General features: G+C 42.0%; 1 protein-coding gene across 9 annotated transcripts in view; it reads right to left on the reverse strand.

Moving 5' to 3' along the window:
- Positions 1 to 11: 11 nt before the first annotated feature.
- Positions 12 to 17436, reverse strand: part of phldb1b (pleckstrin homology-like domain, family B, member 1b) — a 113604-nt gene continuing 96179 nt past the window's right edge. For 2 of the 9 annotated variants that reach the window (XM_034603970.1, XM_034603967.1), the window contains 11 exons: positions 15943 to 16104; positions 13959 to 14099; positions 12167 to 12283; positions 11927 to 12032; positions 8945 to 9287; positions 6877 to 6967; positions 5719 to 5865; positions 5063 to 5282; positions 2598 to 2683; positions 2426 to 2455; positions 12 to 1302 (listed from right to left, as the gene is read on the reverse strand). In XM_034603970.1, coding sequence (XP_034459861.1) covers positions 1162 to 1302; positions 2426 to 2455; positions 2598 to 2683; positions 5063 to 5282; positions 5719 to 5865; positions 6877 to 6967; positions 8945 to 9287; positions 11927 to 12032; positions 12167 to 12283; positions 13959 to 14099; positions 15943 to 16104 — 1584 coding nt within the window. In that variant the 3' untranslated portion in view covers positions 12 to 1161. Of the gene's footprint in view, positions 1303 to 2425; positions 2456 to 2597; positions 2684 to 5062; positions 5283 to 5718; positions 5866 to 6876; positions 6968 to 8944; positions 9288 to 11926; positions 12033 to 12166; positions 12284 to 13958; positions 14100 to 15942; positions 16105 to 17254; positions 17378 to 17436 lie in introns of all 9 variants that reach the window. The other 7 variants (XM_034603968.1, XM_034603966.1, XM_034603972.1 and 4 more) reach the window with 7 other exon arrangements.

Genomic DNA, 17436 nt, shown 5'->3' on the forward strand with positions numbered 1-17436 from the left:
TTAGATTTTACGAACAATGGAAAATCTAGAGAATATTCTAGCTCCAATTGAAGCATGTCTCACAGTAGTTTCACGTTTTGGATAACATGCTCATTTTCTTTCTTTAGAATAAGATATTAATAACCCTTGTGTGTGAGTGTAGGCTAAATATGGTGCTTTTGCAAACGGGCGATTAGCTTTAGCTCAGAAACAAAAAAGGAAAAGGTGGAAAAGCTTAGTCTGTCTCTGTCCAAATATTCAAATGTTTCAAAATAAGGCTAATTGGTTTGTTTTAGAGCCAGTCTTTATCCTACGCTAAGCTAATCATCTTGTGCCTCTAGAAAGCAAATGAGTGCACCATTTATCCTTTAGGCTTCTGTCAAACTCCATATTGGAAAAACCAGAGCATGAACTCCTGAGCTGTAGTGGGTCCAAGTCGAACAAAACGGCTCCAATTATTTTGTTGTATGTGAAATAAAATAAATTGGGTGAATCTCCGGATACCTTCATTATAGCTGAACTTGATTTCGTGTCAATCTATAGGAGCAGCACTGAGGTGAAGTGGCCGCTGTGCACATGGAGGAAGCAGTGCTTTACTGTGTCGCTGGACTCGTAGATCATCTCCAGCTGACTGACTGATTTTCTTTCATAATTTATAGATTTGTACAACATTTTGAATACAACTCTTTCAAATATAATTTTAAAAACGCTTCCACCCCATGACGATTCTTTCAAACTCTGTCTAAACTCAGCATAGTCGTGATGGAACAAACAAAACATTGGCATTATGTGATTTGGCAATTTTCTCAAAAAGTAAAAAAAAAGAAGAGTAAAACGAAACAAATAATACAAAAGGTTCAACAAACGGTAAATACAAGATCTCCATTTGGCAATATAGAAAGGCTTTTGAAAAGTCTCTGACAGTTTTACATTTTGGTTTATATACAATAGTGTGTGTAAGTGTGTGTGTCCTTCAAGGGCTCCCTTTTTAGATCCAAACAACGACATAGAAAATGTTGAGGTGAACATCTACATGGTAAAATCAAACTGTGAGATTAAAAATGACTAACAAACAAGGCGCTGTGTCTGCTGTGGACTTGAAACAGGGAGGGCCTGTAGAGTCTGTCCCTGCCGAAACTATTTGCTCATCACCTGTACTCTGACCACTGTGCCACGTGTCTCTTAGTTCATGAACTGTGTGTATCCCTCGGCTCCTGTGACGATAACATCCATCCAGATCCTCATGGCCTCTGCTGAGGGGGCCACCATGTAGTAGAGCCGGTCGTGGGTCTTCACGCAGAAGGTCAGCGAGGTGTTGGGGCTCTGAAGGAGGAGAAAAAGAAAAACAAGATGAGACCACTGCTGCACTCCCAAAACCCACAGATTCTTTTTACAAAACTATTCAGACCCCTTACTTTTTGCTTTATTGTGTTGTGGAGGTAATTCTAAAGAGATAAATGAAAGGGAAATTCGGGTATTTTTACTTTTAAAATTGGTCCAGTTGATCGGTTCCGTCGGCCGCCATGAAAGGCTGGCAGTGGCAAAAAATGTGATCTTATGTGGCAACTGCGACGGTTCACTAAATGTGCTTTTTTCAGTACTACATGGCTCCAAGAGCCAGAATAACAATGGACATTTCATGAACTGTCGTAGCTTCTCCATCAGGTACATTGTAGCCACTGCATTGCAGCTGCCTGCTGATTTTTTACGAGAACCATTTATTTACACACCAACATTTACAAACATAGGACCCAGGTTGAAAAATAATGGAACTCCCCTTCGCATTTTGTCCATCAGTCTACACTCAATAACCCATTTATAACAATGTGAAACACGTTTGAGAATTTATAAATTATTAATAAATAATAAATACATTTATAAGGAGCTGTATGATTTCTGACAAATATATTTTTTAATGTATAAAAAAAGTGTTTCCTCTATTAAGCTGTTATGTTTGGTGTTTTTGTCTTTGTAATATGACACTGCAAGTGACAAGTAAAATCAAAGTTCCAGAGCGGAACACACACACACACACACAAATGTCAAGATGTGTCAGACTGTACAGAAGTATTGTTCTTCCCTACATGAGTCTGTTTCATACAAAAATGAACTGTTCTTAAAAACTTAGTGAGGATGTTTTCCTCTGTTACAGTAAAATAATATGAATAAGAAAGCTGCTGTTTTTGAAACCACTCCACTGGGTCACATTGGGATCACTGACAGACAGAGGGATCAAACAGGATTAGCAACGCAAGTCACAAACACAAATGATTCAAACCAGTGCACTTTCTGCTCATTTCTTTTTCTTTTGTTTCTGGTCACCATGCGTCGTCGCCTCCCTTTCTCTAATGACCACAAATGGTTTGTACACACAGGGTTCAGGGGGGTTACACCATAGACTGTGGGTAACACAAGAGGGTAACACGGCAGAACGCAGGATACATACACTGGTCATATTCAAGTTGAAAAATCCCCTCTGTGACAACGGCCAACCAAAGCAAAAGCACAAACAGAGAGAAAAGAAGCAAACCACAGGAGCAAAAAAACATGTTGAATGAAAATAATAAGAGAAAACTGTGAAATAACAGAGAAAATGGTCTTTTTGATGGAAATCCTACCTTTGTGGCACTGCGGAGGTGATCGTAATAGACCTCTTCTATTGCCTGGAAGTAGATCACACCCTTCAGTTTGGTCTCATGTTTATCTGTGGGGAAGAAGAAAAAACAGGGGTTTGGACAAAAATGGATTGAAAACGACAACAGACGTGTCTTGGCGGGAAAAGACAGAGCACATCACTTCTGAGTCACCTGAAACAGCGACAGTGAGAACCCACGATACGGTCATTAAAAAAAAAACAGAAATCATACTTTGATCATGACCAATCTATGGTTCATGATGATGGATGGAAAAAGACAAGCACAGCACTTTTGGCTGTTTTTAAACCAATGGTGCTCTCATTGTGTTTTCAGACTTGACTGCATTCTTACGCTACTCTGGTACATCATTGCAGTTTGTTTCATCAGCCACTGCAGAACTGCAGTAAGGAACCGTTAGGGAACTCAACACCCCTCTCTACCTCCAGGCACAAACACTCCACAAGCCAACTTAAGAGTAGTAGGTAGAAATGCAGCGCTTCATTTCGAGGAATAACACTTTCCTCTTAACACGCAGCTATTATCTGCTAATGACCTCTTTAGCATTCAAATAACCCTGCATTTGCATCTCATTTGAATTCCACTGCATCCAAATCACAAAAAAATCCGCTTGTTACTGTGATTAACGGGAATTAGCGGCGCTCATGACGAATGCTCGTCACTCCCCGCTAACTCAACTGTTCAAGGTCAAGAGACAAGGGTAAGCGATGCATCTCAATCAGCGTCCTCAGAGAGCGCTGCACTGTGCGCATGTTAACTACTGCCAAAGCAATCTCAGAACACCTCCGCGCCCTGGCTCACTTTCAACACCGTAACGCTTTAAGAAGCTTTAAGCGGAACCTTCTGAGGACTTCAAAGACCCGACAGCAAACAAGTGTCCCAGAGCTCACAGAGCCGAGATCAATTACACGAGCGTGCGCGCTACATACGACACCTGCTCAAGGTGCGGAGGACGCATGTTCTCACCGTCACTCCTGCGTGGCAGCAGATTTCTGCCTCTTTACATGTTAAACCTTAGAACCATCTTCCATCTGTGACATGTAACATTTCCATATAGATGTTATATCATGTTCTGACTGAGTGTGATGTGGACTGCTGTAACGCAAGACAACCCTTCAACAGCAAACCTACAGGAACATATGATTAAAAAAATAATTTGAAGGACCTATGTAAATTGCCTTGAGATAATGTACGTGGTGCTATACAAATAAAATTTAATTTAGTTGAATGAATGAGCAGGGACACTTTGCAATCGTCATTTGTACTGAAAAGAAGTACTTCAGTGCATTTGAGGTACTTGTATATATAAGTTAATTTTTTTCACTTAATTATCGTACTTTTGTAACTGCACTGCATTTCAGATTTGACATACTACTCCAACAATCAGATGGCCTCAATTATCACATCCACTCAACCAACTGGCTTTTACCTCCCGTCACACGAGTTCCTTCTGAACTTGGAAATCTGCCCTTTTCTTATAGTTCACCTGACTCGTGGAACAAACACTTCTACCCTTTGGTCATTTCTGAAATTTGATCTTAAACCTTCCAACTTCCTGTAGCAACTGTATTTTTATTTTGGTTCTAGTTATTTTAACTGAAACGTCACATAACTGTTAAACTATTCAGCATTCTAACTTTGCAAAATTATTTTTTTTACTCTTCTTTACAATTTGATAATGTTGATTCCTCTGATTGTTCTCATCCAAAGTTGTTTTTAATGCTTTTATTTTGTCAAATTCTGTTGTAAAATCGAATTGTTTATTTGTGTGCACCTACGTTGTTGTTGCTTTTCTTTCCCCTCTTTCTATGATTTGAGTAGAAATTAAAGGGTAACATACAAATGATAAAATATGCAAGTACTTTCACCTTTAATACCTGAAATACATTTTACTTAACAGACCTTTTCAATTCAGACATTTATCAACTATTGTTATGTTGTAGAATTGTTAGCTAGTAAAGCATCGGAATACTTCCTTTACCTTTAACCATAATAAAATACAATGAATTACTTGTTATGTTGAACAGCATTATATCACATTATATACTGTGTATACTGCATTATATATATTACAAGGTGATGCTGTACGTCTCTAGCCTGATGGTGAATAGAGAGTGAATCCACTTTGACCTGCCATAGTTTTTGCAAGTTTACGTTATATATTTTTTTGCGGCAGACAAAACTAATTCCTGACCAGTAAAAAATATTTTTTTGATACTGATGCCTAAGTGAACCATATGTCAAAAGGACCAAATCACCAGAGTCCCTCACTCAAATTATCTCAAATAATTCCGACTGCTTCAAGAGCCAGATGTTGTGTCTGAAGAGGATGAGACCACTCTGCAGCCGAAACCTCACAGAGCTGAGCACGTGGCTCAGAGCAATAAAACCAAATCAGAACATGAATCTCGTGTCTTCACTCTTCTCACCAACATAGTAGGAGAGGGTCCTTTTGAGGCGGTCGAAGACGAACCAGCGTTTCTTCCAGGACTTTATCTTGCCCCCCATCTTGACCAGGTAGCCCTTGCACATCTTCTCAGTGAGGATGACGTGGTAGCAGGTGTCCACGCTGTGGCCCGACGACTCCACGTGAGAGCGCAGGTCGAACTCCTCCTTCCTGATGGGCAGGTAGCGCGTCATAGGACGGGCCTGGGATCAATCAGACACAAATAAAGGAGAATAAACAACTAGTACAAAAAGGTGGGTGCACTGTCATAATGAGATGGGGCTGTATTGGTTCATATTGTAGCCAGTACAATCTAATAGGTTGGATATGACAAAGATTGGTTACAAGTGAAATAAAATTCCTTTCTTTCCTGCAGAGGTTTAGTGTCCTTCAGTGGTCCCAGGGTTGTTTTGCAGTAGTTTTTTCTTTAAATTTGGCATACCCAAAAAATTGGAATTGTAATCATGTTGAATACTGGCACATATCATTGCCATGATCATGCCATTTACCAGTCTGAAAAAATGGATATTTACCTACAGGTGCCCACATCTGTGAAGCCCTGTCATGTTTTCAGCAGAGAGCTGAAGTGATTTCACACCTTTCTACCGTGCAGACTGAATTAAGTCTCATTTCACTGACCTGAGAGAAGTTCTTGGCCCTCATCTTGACCTCCTTCTCCACAAGCTGCTGCCGGTGGAAAGTTTCATCCTGCAGCCTTTTCTCCGCATCCTCCCTCCTCCTCCTCTCCTCCTCCAGCATCTGACGGCGAACCAGGCTCTCTCGCTCCTAGAGGAGAGTGCTTTGGTTAAATCAAAGTTTTTGATCTTTGAAAGGCATTAGCAGGGCAGACTTTTCTAGCCAGAACTCAGCCTCACATTCATGCATTCATTTAAAAAACAAAAAAAACATCCAGCACATTGCTGTCCACTTTCTGAGCAGCCTCCTGGTCCTCAGACATTGACTTCCTACAGTATAAATAGGAGTTTCAGGTGTTAATTAGCTTTGTGATAATTAAATAAGGTTCTAAACCTTTTAAACATGCATAATATGCCTATAGCATACCCCACTAACATCCACTCTGGGTTTCGTCTGCAATGGAAATGGATTCAATCGCCATTCACTCCAGGGTCAAATGACTCTGCAGTCATGGAAATGTGAAATCTGATTGAACACGCTCATTTAACAACACAGTGAGAGCGCTCAGTTTTCAGTGTGTTTGTGACGTTAAACATGACGCTCCAGGGGAGGAAAAAAAAAACAGAGGCAAACTCCTCTACTGGTAACGGAAAAGGACTTCATCACCTTTTTTAGCAGCCCTGTGTTTAAAAAAACCTGCGTGCTAATTTTGGTGTCAAAGAATGTTTATGATATGGAAAAAGTGTGATGTTTACTTAGTCTCAAACCAGACCAGTCGGACTCCGAGCAGTGGCATACAGGTTTAAATCACCTCAACTGACTCAATCAATACAGTATAACTTGTAAAAAGGAGTGTGAAGATGGATGGATGTTCAGCAGAGTAAAGGGAAATGTGAGAGAAAATGATTCAGAGCAGAAAATTGATTGGACCATCATTATTGGCCTTTTTACTTCACACTAAACTTCCTCATCAAAGCACAAAGAGGTTTGAAACAAGGAGGCCGATAAAAATGAATGAAAGGACTGAGCTGCTGTCAGGTCCTTTATATCGAAAAGAAAACTATTGACAGGAACGCTGTAAGAGCTCTCATCAGTCACTGTGAATAGATTCAGGATAATCACAGTCTGATGCAGCAACACGCAGACTTGAAGTTGTCTTACCCGCGATTCAATAAGTCTGGCTTTCTCCAGGTGCGCCTCCTTCAGCATTTTCTCCATCTCCTCTATCTTCAGGGAGTCCACTCCTCCAACACTGGTAACAAACACAACAACAACAAAAACGTTCATTCATGCATTCACACCTATTCTAAGGTTTTAAATGTCATAATATCTTATTCAAAGGGTTCAAACAATATCTTTATCCACAGGGTAATTTTGTAGACGTAGATATTTGTGAATTTCTTCACAGATAAATTATAGTTCTTCAGTACTTTCGCCAGACATGTAAAAAAAATTCTTTACACTCCCACAGAACAAGAGCAAGGCCTAATGACGATGGTAATTCATGACTATAATGAATACAGACTTTACTGAAGGAAATTTAACCAAATATGTCCATTAGACCTTTAAATATGAAGCTCACTAAATCCAGTGCAACCTTGTTCAATAGTACAACATGGGTCCACTCAAACTTGGCCGAACGCTGTGCATCAGAGGCGGCTGACACTGATTGGACCAGATCTGAGAAAGACGTGTCAGTTTGTTTTCGACCAGTTTGATCCTGCTTTAGTTTCCAGAGAGTTTGCGGAGCTGCACTGGATGAGAGCTTCAAGCAGGTAAATGTATTTAAAAATTGATGTTATTGTGCTGTGAGGATCTGCGAGTGAAAATATGATGAAATATAGACATCTTCAGTCCGTCTCCGCTCGCCAGCACAACAAACGTCTCGTGTATTTTCTCACTGTAACACAGTAATAACAGCTTCTCTACCTAAGAATCGTAAATATGTAGTTTTTCCTAACAGCTCCAAGTAAGTGTGCACATTATATGATGCAACTTTGTGAATAACACAGACATGAAGCTATTATTTATTTCACAGACGGAAAGATTTTAACATGTAAAATAACCAAAGTGAATAGGGAGGGTAAAAATGTTTCTCTTTTGTTAAACCTACAATGTGTAACTTTGTCAGCAGGCAGGCTTTCAATAAAAACAATAAAATAGGCACGTTACGTAACAAACGACAATAAATAATCATGATCCATGACAATACCAACAGCAGAAGGAAATGTTGTTAGCCCCTGAAGTTACAGCAGAGACAAGCAAAGCCACAGGTAAAGTGGATATAACTTAAATAAAAGGCGACCAAAAGGAAATGTCCTGTTACCTTGTTCCCAATAAAATTGGGAATATATTTATATATACATAACATTGCAGGTGGAGTTGTGTTTAGATATTTTAATGAAGCGTTGTTACAATTTATTTGAAATCATAGCAAATAAGTTACTGATATAATGCTATGAAACTGTGTCTTGGCCAAAACTTGGCTCTTAAACTTTGCGTTTTCTTCACCCTTTCCTCCCTACTGTCTTTACCGTGCGTTCTTCATTACAAAACAAATCCCATAAAATGTATCCCCAAAAAATAAAAGTAGCACTAATAGCTTTTGGAATTGCACTCGTGAGAGCTATAAAGGAGATATGAACAGTGTGTGGTGCTGGGAGCCTGCTGTGGTGAACACTTGTGATACAGAACACAGCTTAGAGTCACAGTCACATGGACAGATGGTCTCCAAATTAACCGATCTGTGGATGAAGACTTTAAGTGGTGCAGAGCAATCTGGGAGTGTGACGGCTTGCTGTGTGTGTGTGCGTGTACTTGTACAGATATCTTTGTGAGGACCATTAAGCCTACAACCTATAGAGTGAGGACATTTTGGCCGGTCGTCACTTTCTGACACACTTTTAATGAGCTGTTTCAGGGTTAAGACTTGGTTTTAGGGTTAGGATTAGAATGAGGTTTAGGTTAGGGGCTAGGGAAGACGCTCTAAGTAATAGCAAATCATACAGCCATTATTTTGTCAGATATTCAATGGAAATTATCATTTTTATTTTCACTCTTTATTCTGTTATACAGTCTGAGTAGAACTGACTACTTCTGTGATACCTATGTAATCAGTCATATTAATTCTGGTTCATGTCATCAGAGGGTTACAATGACTTGACTGATAAGTGATCAATATAAAGCCTTGATCTTGGCCATGACTCGTGTGTCTCTTCCTCAATCGTACCTGGACATGTTATCTGGCGAGCAGGCTGAGTTGTTCCCCGTGGATATGCTGGTGTCCATGCTGTCCGAGCTCTCCAGGCTCAGGGTGTCGTAGGGCTGCTCTCCGGCTGACGAGGGATGGTGGTGCAGGATGGAGTGGTGAACCAGAGGTGGGAGTCCCACAGAGCTGTGGCTCAGCGTGGGGCTGTAGGTCATGACGGGGGAGTAAGAGGGCGACGAGGAGGACGCGGACATGAGGTGGGGCTGAGAGCCATGGAGCGCCTCCCACTGGCACTGAGCCTCCACCGCCGCTCGCTGCTTGAGCTCGGCCAGGCGCCGGCGCTGCTCCTCGATCACCTGATGACCTGGAGGGAGGGAAGGAGCAGATCAGTGGATTTGGATCTGATCAGGTTCAATGACTGAACCGAGACCCTGCGAGCAAAACCATCAACACGCCGGCAGAGGCCTGTGTGGCAGAGGCCAGAAACCAACAAGTCGCTGTGGAGGAGGTCGTCCCAAGCATATAAAACTGAAGACGCACAAAATTAACAACCAGCACCAGCCCACAGACTACAAGACCATAAACCATGCACCACACATACAAGTATGTGCTCTCTCAGAATCACAGGCTCGAAGATAACTGTGAAAACCCGGACAAAATCACCACAAAGTTGGAGCAAATGTAAAGCACAAGTTTCTATCTCACTTGTCACGTTTCACACCCATGCTGCTGTGAGCACCTGATGCCGGGCAGGTACATCTGGAAAGAGGCGCCAAGGTCGGTGCACTCCAGAGGAGGAGCAGCGCACTGAACACCGAACATGCAAGATTTATTCTCCACGAGCAGGAACGTTCATAGAAGATTGATGGAACGAGAAAGAGCGTTCGATGTTACAGATAAAAGAAAAAAAGATGAAAAGAAATCTTTTGGGGGAGAAGAGTTAATGACACACTAGAGATGGAGGAGGGGGAGGGGGAGGTGAAGACAGGGTCTGAAATTAACAGTCACCAAGTGTTAAGTTCGGGTAAACATCACCTTTGATAGAGAAATCAAACCTGCCAGACTGGTTTTACACATGGACGAAACTTTTATGGTTATTACACAGTCTTTATTTTTTATCTGTATTGAAGTTTAAGTGCTTCTGATTGGCTGCCTGTTGTGCTGCTCTGTGCTCCGCTGTTTGAGTTTATCTGAATGATGAATTTAAACTCTGCAAAGCTGTTTTCAGACACAACCTCCGGAGGATGTCTGTAAAATTGGGTCCAGACTTTTCACATATGAGCAATGCTGCAGGAGATTCTCTCCGCTCAGACGCGTTCACAACAACACAGAAGTCTTCGGAGCCTGTTGGCAGGTGAGGGCTGGTAAAGAAGGCAGAGGCAGGATGTAACGTATTCATTCCTCTGCAGACATAATGTGTTTTTGTTTACAGCACAAAGACACCAACAACTGGCCTCCACAACAAAAGCTATTTTGACATCTTTGTTGTGTGTGTCTTTGACGTTTATGTCACAGCTTTTTTAACCTGGGATATTTGTTTTATTTTCATTACTTTCATTTTTTGCATCTGTCGCTTGCAGTGAATCATGGGAGCTTGACCTTGCGATAATGTCTGAACTCTCACATTTGGGTTCTCACATTCTGCCCCTCCTGAGAATGGCAGGAGATTATCTGGAGTTTAGTGCATGTCAGAAAGCAGAAGTGATTTTACCACTTTTTCAGGGATTCAAGGGTGAACATGAGATTATTTCATGGCAGAAAAACAGTTAATTTCAGACACGGCATGTGACGTATGAAGAGACAGCAGATGAAAAAAAGAGAGAAAAGAGATGCAGAGTCCCGCTGAACAAAATGAAGAAAACATGAGAACTCATCGACTCCTGGACACTGTGATCCAGCTACCTGCTGAGCTTTCCTCTACGGTGTTCTGTCTGGAGGTCTGGGGCTCTGTGGTGCAACAGCACAGGAAGAGACAAATTCACAGACAAAGACAGAGACGTAAGGAAACCCCTGAACTGCAGACGAGTGTGACCAGCTCCCATTTCCAAACGCAGCACCCGTGGGTGGCAGCCAGCTGAGCTTAAGCACCAGACAGCTGCTTTGCATTGATCCATTTAGTCAAACAGCAACACTGTTCTCTAATGTCGCTCACATACATACAAGAGCTCAATGAAAGAGGGCATGGCAACACTTCACAATAACCACTAACAAGTTAATGAGAATTTGAGTGTGCACTGCTGAAGGCGCCAACTACAGCTGAATATCTGACTGATGTTTTACTCTGTTCTCAGACAGATTTATCATTCATGTCTGCTCCTCAGTCCACAGATGCTGCTGTCATTTGTTTTCTCTGTCTTCTTTTCTGTGTCAAACACTTAAAGCCACAGTGTAAGTAAACTGATCTCTCAGGAAAAGTGAACAACTTTAACCTATGTTTAACCTTCGTCACGACCTTTTGTGCTTGTAACCCCTTAATATCATCTATTGCACATGCATACTTTACATACTGGTACCAACTGACTACAAAAGGAATAGGGTATTTTTATTTTTTATTACAGGCCTGAAGAAAGAGAAAAAAAAAAAAAATAGATTAAAGACCAACAAAAAAAACCCTGTGCTGCAAATGGTTTCTTTTATCTTCGCTTTACTATCCTGTTGTCTTACGACACCTCACATTTATCTTGCAATCCCTTGGAGGGGGTTGGTTCCCGAGATGACGAGAGTTGACAGAGAAAAGCACATATTTATTTCATCTATTAATAACTGTGTCATTATATGTCACTGACTGATTTATCATGGATAAATAAACCATGATTTCATTGTTTGTAACAAATCTTTTGCCATTAATGAGTTAAAAAAATGTTGGATGCCTGTGTTATGTTCAGATAGATATATGGTCCTGATTATTGAACTATTATGATACAACCTGCTTCATGGATTTTTCAGTGCTAAGACGTGTTGATGTTTGTTGAGTGAAACTCAGGTGCAGGGAAGGTCACTCACCTTTCTGCTGCAGAGCGAGCTGTCTCTTGATCTCTATTTCCTGCAGCGTCGCAGCCAGGTTCCTGGGCAGACTGCCGGTGCTGTTGGCCACCAGCAGGGGGCTCTGCTGGGTCAGAGGGAGAGGACAAGAATATCAGAATGTAATGTCAAACCCCGGGTTTACAAATTGTGTTTAAATATTCATCTAGACTGCAGAAGTGAGCTCGACATTCCCAAAGAAGGTTTGAGGTTGAAGTGTACCCTGGAGCTGGTGTTGCGTCCCAGCGTCGCTGCTCCGTGCTGCAGGGGGGATGCGGAGCCAGACTTGGGCTGATGGAGAGAAAGGCCTGGATCACTGTCCAGCTTGGAGCGGAACACCTGAGTGAGAACCCACACAGGATGTAGACGTCAACATTAGGAATCACCGCCTGTAGGTGCTAAAACCAACCAATGTTACGCCAGGTTGGCGTGTTAGAACCGGGGTTGTAAATACAACTGAAATCCACCATGGATGAGTTGTGAGAACCTGATGGAAACGTGTGGTTAAAAGCATGATAAGCATGATGCTGAGATTACTGGTCACTGATGTAGTCACAGTAAATAGAGTGCTGGCATCCCTACATCAACAGTTTATTCCAGTGTTTATTCCATGCCTGCATGGAGAAACATCAGTGACAGCACACAAATGTGAGTTAACACACACGCAGACACACAACACACACCTGATACAGCAGCACCGCCCTTTTTCATTAATAAGGCCACTAAAAGCTAATGCTGCATTCATGTGTGGACAACAGTGTGGACTCGTTCAAAGTAAAGACGTGATTGAAGCAGTGATTGAAGTGTCTTGTGGACTCGTGCTACAGACAGCTACTCTCAGTTTTATTCCAACCTTAAGCACATAAATGGCTTCATGTTTTACACCAAAGGAAACAGTGAAAATAAGAGAGACGCTCACAGCACACATCTGTGACCTGCAGCGTCTCTTCAAAGTGTGTCACACCGAACTGTTGTGGTGTCTTGTGCTTTCAAGAGGCTTCAAGGGGGAAGACTGTCACTGCAAACTTTTTATTTCTGATGTGAAGGCAGCATGATGACACAGCTGACATGAAAAAGCTTTATTTTCTTCTCTCCATCCTCTTGACAAAACACACAGAGCCAACTTCTTCTCTGGGTGTGAGTCTGCAGCAGCAGATTGAAAGTTGGCAGAGGAACACACGGGGTGGGCAATATGACCTCAAATTGATATCACTGTATTTTTCTGGTTTTCGATGGTGACGGTATTTTATCACGGTATCATATCAAGATATTATTTTCAAGTTTCGGGAGAAGAAGCCTGTTCTGTCTAATGATATCTTTCCATCTCTTACTAGTCCTGGCAATTATGGCGTTCCAGTGGTAAACGCGATGCGTGAGGTGACACTGGTGTGGTTTTGGGATGTGCTCCACCAGCGCTGGTTGTCTACATACTGGTTTTGACCCGGGTCCCCTCCTCATATTCACGGGTTCTGTTACATTGAGCTATCTTCTTGATTTTAAAAATTTCTAATTATATTAACTACATCAGGCTCGAGTCGGGTTTGGAAAAAAAAATGGATAGCCTTCCCTTAGGGTTGGGCTCGGTTAGTTTTCTTTCTGGTTTGGACAGGCACAGACAGGAAAATGACCCGAGCCCAATACTGTAGTTTGCTCCGTGTGGGATGATTTAAACCGATTCAACAGAGTATTCACTCTTAAGGCTGACTCTGTGTCCTAGTCTGGCTTCGACACTCAACTCATCTCTCTAAGCTTAGGCGCTCTAATAGATCAGTTGGGCTGCTCCATGTTTTTACTATGCACATTGTAAGAGACAGCGGCTGATATAGCCCTTATGTTTTAATTTAGTTGTTGATTTATCACGGTGTTTACGGTATTGCACAATTCCTATTATGGTGTACTATAACACCGGTGATGACTATGACACCGGTGAACCTACCCCACCCCTGGAAACACACAAACAGCAAAAGGGTGAGTGGGGAAAAAATGAGGACAAGGAGGAAAGGAGGCCCTCTACCTGCAGCACAGGCCTGCGGCCTGAGAGAGACTTGGATGGCAGAGGGGGAGAACATAGCTGGCTGGAGTCAGCCATCAGCTCCTGGTACCACTGCTCTAAATCTAGCTTGGGCAGGTGATGCCTGCTGCCCTCAGACTGGTACTGCAGAGCACACAGAGGAGCGGCACAGCAGGAGAGGAGAGAAGAGAGTGAAAAAAGAAGACAAGAAAAAGATTAGAAAGCATTCAAAGACAGTAGGAAGGAAGAGGGTAGAAACATTTGCTTTATACACTCTCAAAAGCTGTAATTAAGGTTTGTTATGCTTTGGAAATTAAATATCTGCAACACTTTATTGTTGTCGGCTGCTTTATGCTTTATACCCTGCAGCTGCTCAATCTCGTCTTAACATGTATTTTACTTCTTCTGCATTGACCCAGTTTCTCACAAGAACATTCAAGTTTTCCTCTAATTTTCACTTCACTTCAGCTTTCCTTGGACCATAATACCCACAGTATCTCTGGAGCTGAGGATTTACAGTATCTTAAGAAATAACATGAGAATTTGTTTTGTCATTTTGCAGCTGTTATTGCTGAGGTTTTACTTTTGTCTGTTCCATCTCAATAGTTCTGCAACGCTTTTTTAACAGCTGACTGAGAAATGCTGCACACATACAATATCTGCTGCTCACATGACTAGCATTAGCAGATAATCACCACGTAGAACTGTCCTTATTTGTTTTGCTTCACTGCACCACAGTCTTCTCCTCGTGGGAATGACGTGATAACGGTGACTTATTCAAATTCAATACAGCGGCGACTATCTAATTTGAGGCTACAGAAGCGGTGACTGGGGGGAAAATGCAACACAGGTGATATCTAATGTGACGGATTACATAAGTAAAATGATGAGAATGACTGTGAGCGGCTTGCAGCAGATCTTTGAAAACAATGGGCGTCTGTGACTTCAGGCAAAGCTGCACTACAACAGACAGCAACAGCTCCAGACTCTGACAAATTCAGCAGCATCGCAGGGTTTAGCGTCTTCATGGGCTTCAGTATTTTCCTGTAGTGCTTAAAGCAATATACACTGACTACATCTTTAAGTAAGTCAAAATAGATTTCCTTTTCGTGCATGAGGCTGGGAGGAGGAGATGCACGGCAGAGCAAGGCACCGTTATACAAAGGATGGAGGCAATTAGAAGACAAAAAGGGGGAGGGCTGTCTCATTTAAGTGAAAAATAAACTATACTTAAAGCAGACAGTTTGCATACTAAGTGCAGTCAATGTTTGATGTACACTGTTCTCCCACAATGCAGTGCAAAAAAGGAGAGAATGAACTGCTGACGCCTGCAAAACTTTGAATTCATTGTTGCGAGTGGTGAAACTGCTCCAGAAAGAGCAGGGAAATGAAAAATAAGTATAATTTTTAATTCATGCGCAAAAGTCACAGTTTAATTGATCTGATATTTTTCAGTTGTCAAGTCATGACAACTTGTATAATACACTGCATTAAAAAAAAAAAATAGTATAGTTTGGATTAAGAAAACACTGATCTCGTCTTTTGAATTTGTCTGGGAACCATTTCATGAGGTTAAACAAAAGGCAAGCAGGAAAAGATAAATATATTATTAAAACGTTCTTGTTGTGTCCAACTGCAGCTCTGTTGAGACACAACTTGTTTGAACCAGGTCCAGGGTTTGGTTCTGCACTTCCTGTCCCACTGGGAAAGTTTCCTCAGACACTTGATGGAACAGACACGTTGTGAATGAATATTAGTGGTCGCCTGCATGTTTTTTCTGCTGTGATAAGTCAAAAATATCTGCTGTTAAAAAAGCTCTGCAACTGTACAACTACTTCAAGCCCAGTGACACAACTGGTAATCATTATAAGCTCTCAGCCTTTTAAGCAGACATGAGTTTGTTTTATCAACTACTGCCTTACACCCTCAAACAAGTGCGAGCACACAGATGGTCAGCGGGAGAAGAGAAGGGAAGAACAGCACACACCTCCACAGAGAGAGACAGGGAGGAGCCATGAGGAGAGGGGAGGCAGGAGAAGGCAGGGTCTACCCCTCCAGACTGCAGGGGCTGGCGAAGCGGGGAGGTAGGGGACGACTCCACCTTTGGCATCCCATACATCTGATTTAACTGGCCCACCGTCACATACTCCTTCCAACATACACACACACACACACACACACACAGGTGGAGAAGGAGGAGGAGCGGAGGGGCGGGCGGGGGGGGGGGGGGGGGGGGGGGGGAGAGAGAGAGAGAGAGAGAGAGAGAGAGAGAGAGAGAGAGAGACGTCAGCAGGAGAAGCAGCAGGTGGGAAACATATCGAACAGTGACCTACTGCATCATGAAGGTGTGAGCGAGGCAGGGACGTGAAACAAAACACACACTGGATTAAAACAAACAGCAAAGGGCAACACAATACACCCAATCTGCATTAGAGTCAGACGAGTATATGCAACCATCACTGGCCTCATCCCATCATTCACCACCAACATCCTGGGATTAGTATGATTTTAGATTTATACACTTTCTTTCTTTCATTTAAATTTATTTAAATGTGACATATACGGACACATATAAATCACTTCTTTATTAGTGTTTTGGTTTTTTTGTCACGAAAAAAACTGGTCAAATGGTTTTGGTCTATTATGTTTAGTTAAGTTTCACAAACAGAAATACATTTAATATGATTTGTTTATTTTGTTAAAAAGGAGAAAATGCATAAATGATACTATGATAAAATACTTAATTATACTGACACTGGTATTCATTTATCTTAGATACTGTCTTTTCTCCTGAATGTTGTAAATATTGTTATGTTGTAGATGTGCTCTCTTAGTGGTGTAATCTATTGCATCTACTCTGTCCGTCCTGAGAAAGGAATCCCTCACTTGTGATAACCCCTGAGGTTGCTGCTGTTAAAAGAATGTTTTGGGAGGTTTTTCCTCGTCCTTCTCAAGGGTTAAGGACAGAGGATGTCCCACCTTATACAGTTTGTTAAGCCCTACGAGGTAAACTGTAATTTGTGAATATGATAAAAAAGTTACCGTTTAATACCTGCAGTTATAAATAAAAAACCTCTGATTGCTGCTATGATCCAGTCACACAAACCTCAGTGTCTGTAAATGAACACTGACTCACAGCTACAGAGGGTGAGTACAAACAAGGCCAACAGTAGAGTCAGGCTGATACACAGCAAGCCAGCAGAGGGAGCAGCGTGACATGAAAACGCAGGGATGGGAAGACAGAGTGAGTTAGAGGCAGAAAACAAGTCAGGGAGAAGACAGACAGGAAGTGATGGTACCTCACAGGTGCCAGCTAATGTAGCATCTACAGCAAACACTTGACCGTGTGAGGCGGGCTTGCTGCTGCCATGGCGGCTGCCACCGCCGTACATCTTATAAACGTCCGACAGCTTCATATACTCCTGAGGCAAGCAGCCAACAACAGTCAGACAAGATGAGAATCCATGAGGACAATGCAAAT

The sequence above is a fragment of the Hippoglossus hippoglossus genome, chromosome 13 (genome assembly GCF_009819705.1).
Source record: "Hippoglossus hippoglossus isolate fHipHip1 chromosome 13, fHipHip1.pri, whole genome shotgun sequence".
Taxonomy (NCBI): domain Eukaryota; kingdom Metazoa; phylum Chordata; class Actinopteri; order Pleuronectiformes; family Pleuronectidae; genus Hippoglossus; species Hippoglossus hippoglossus.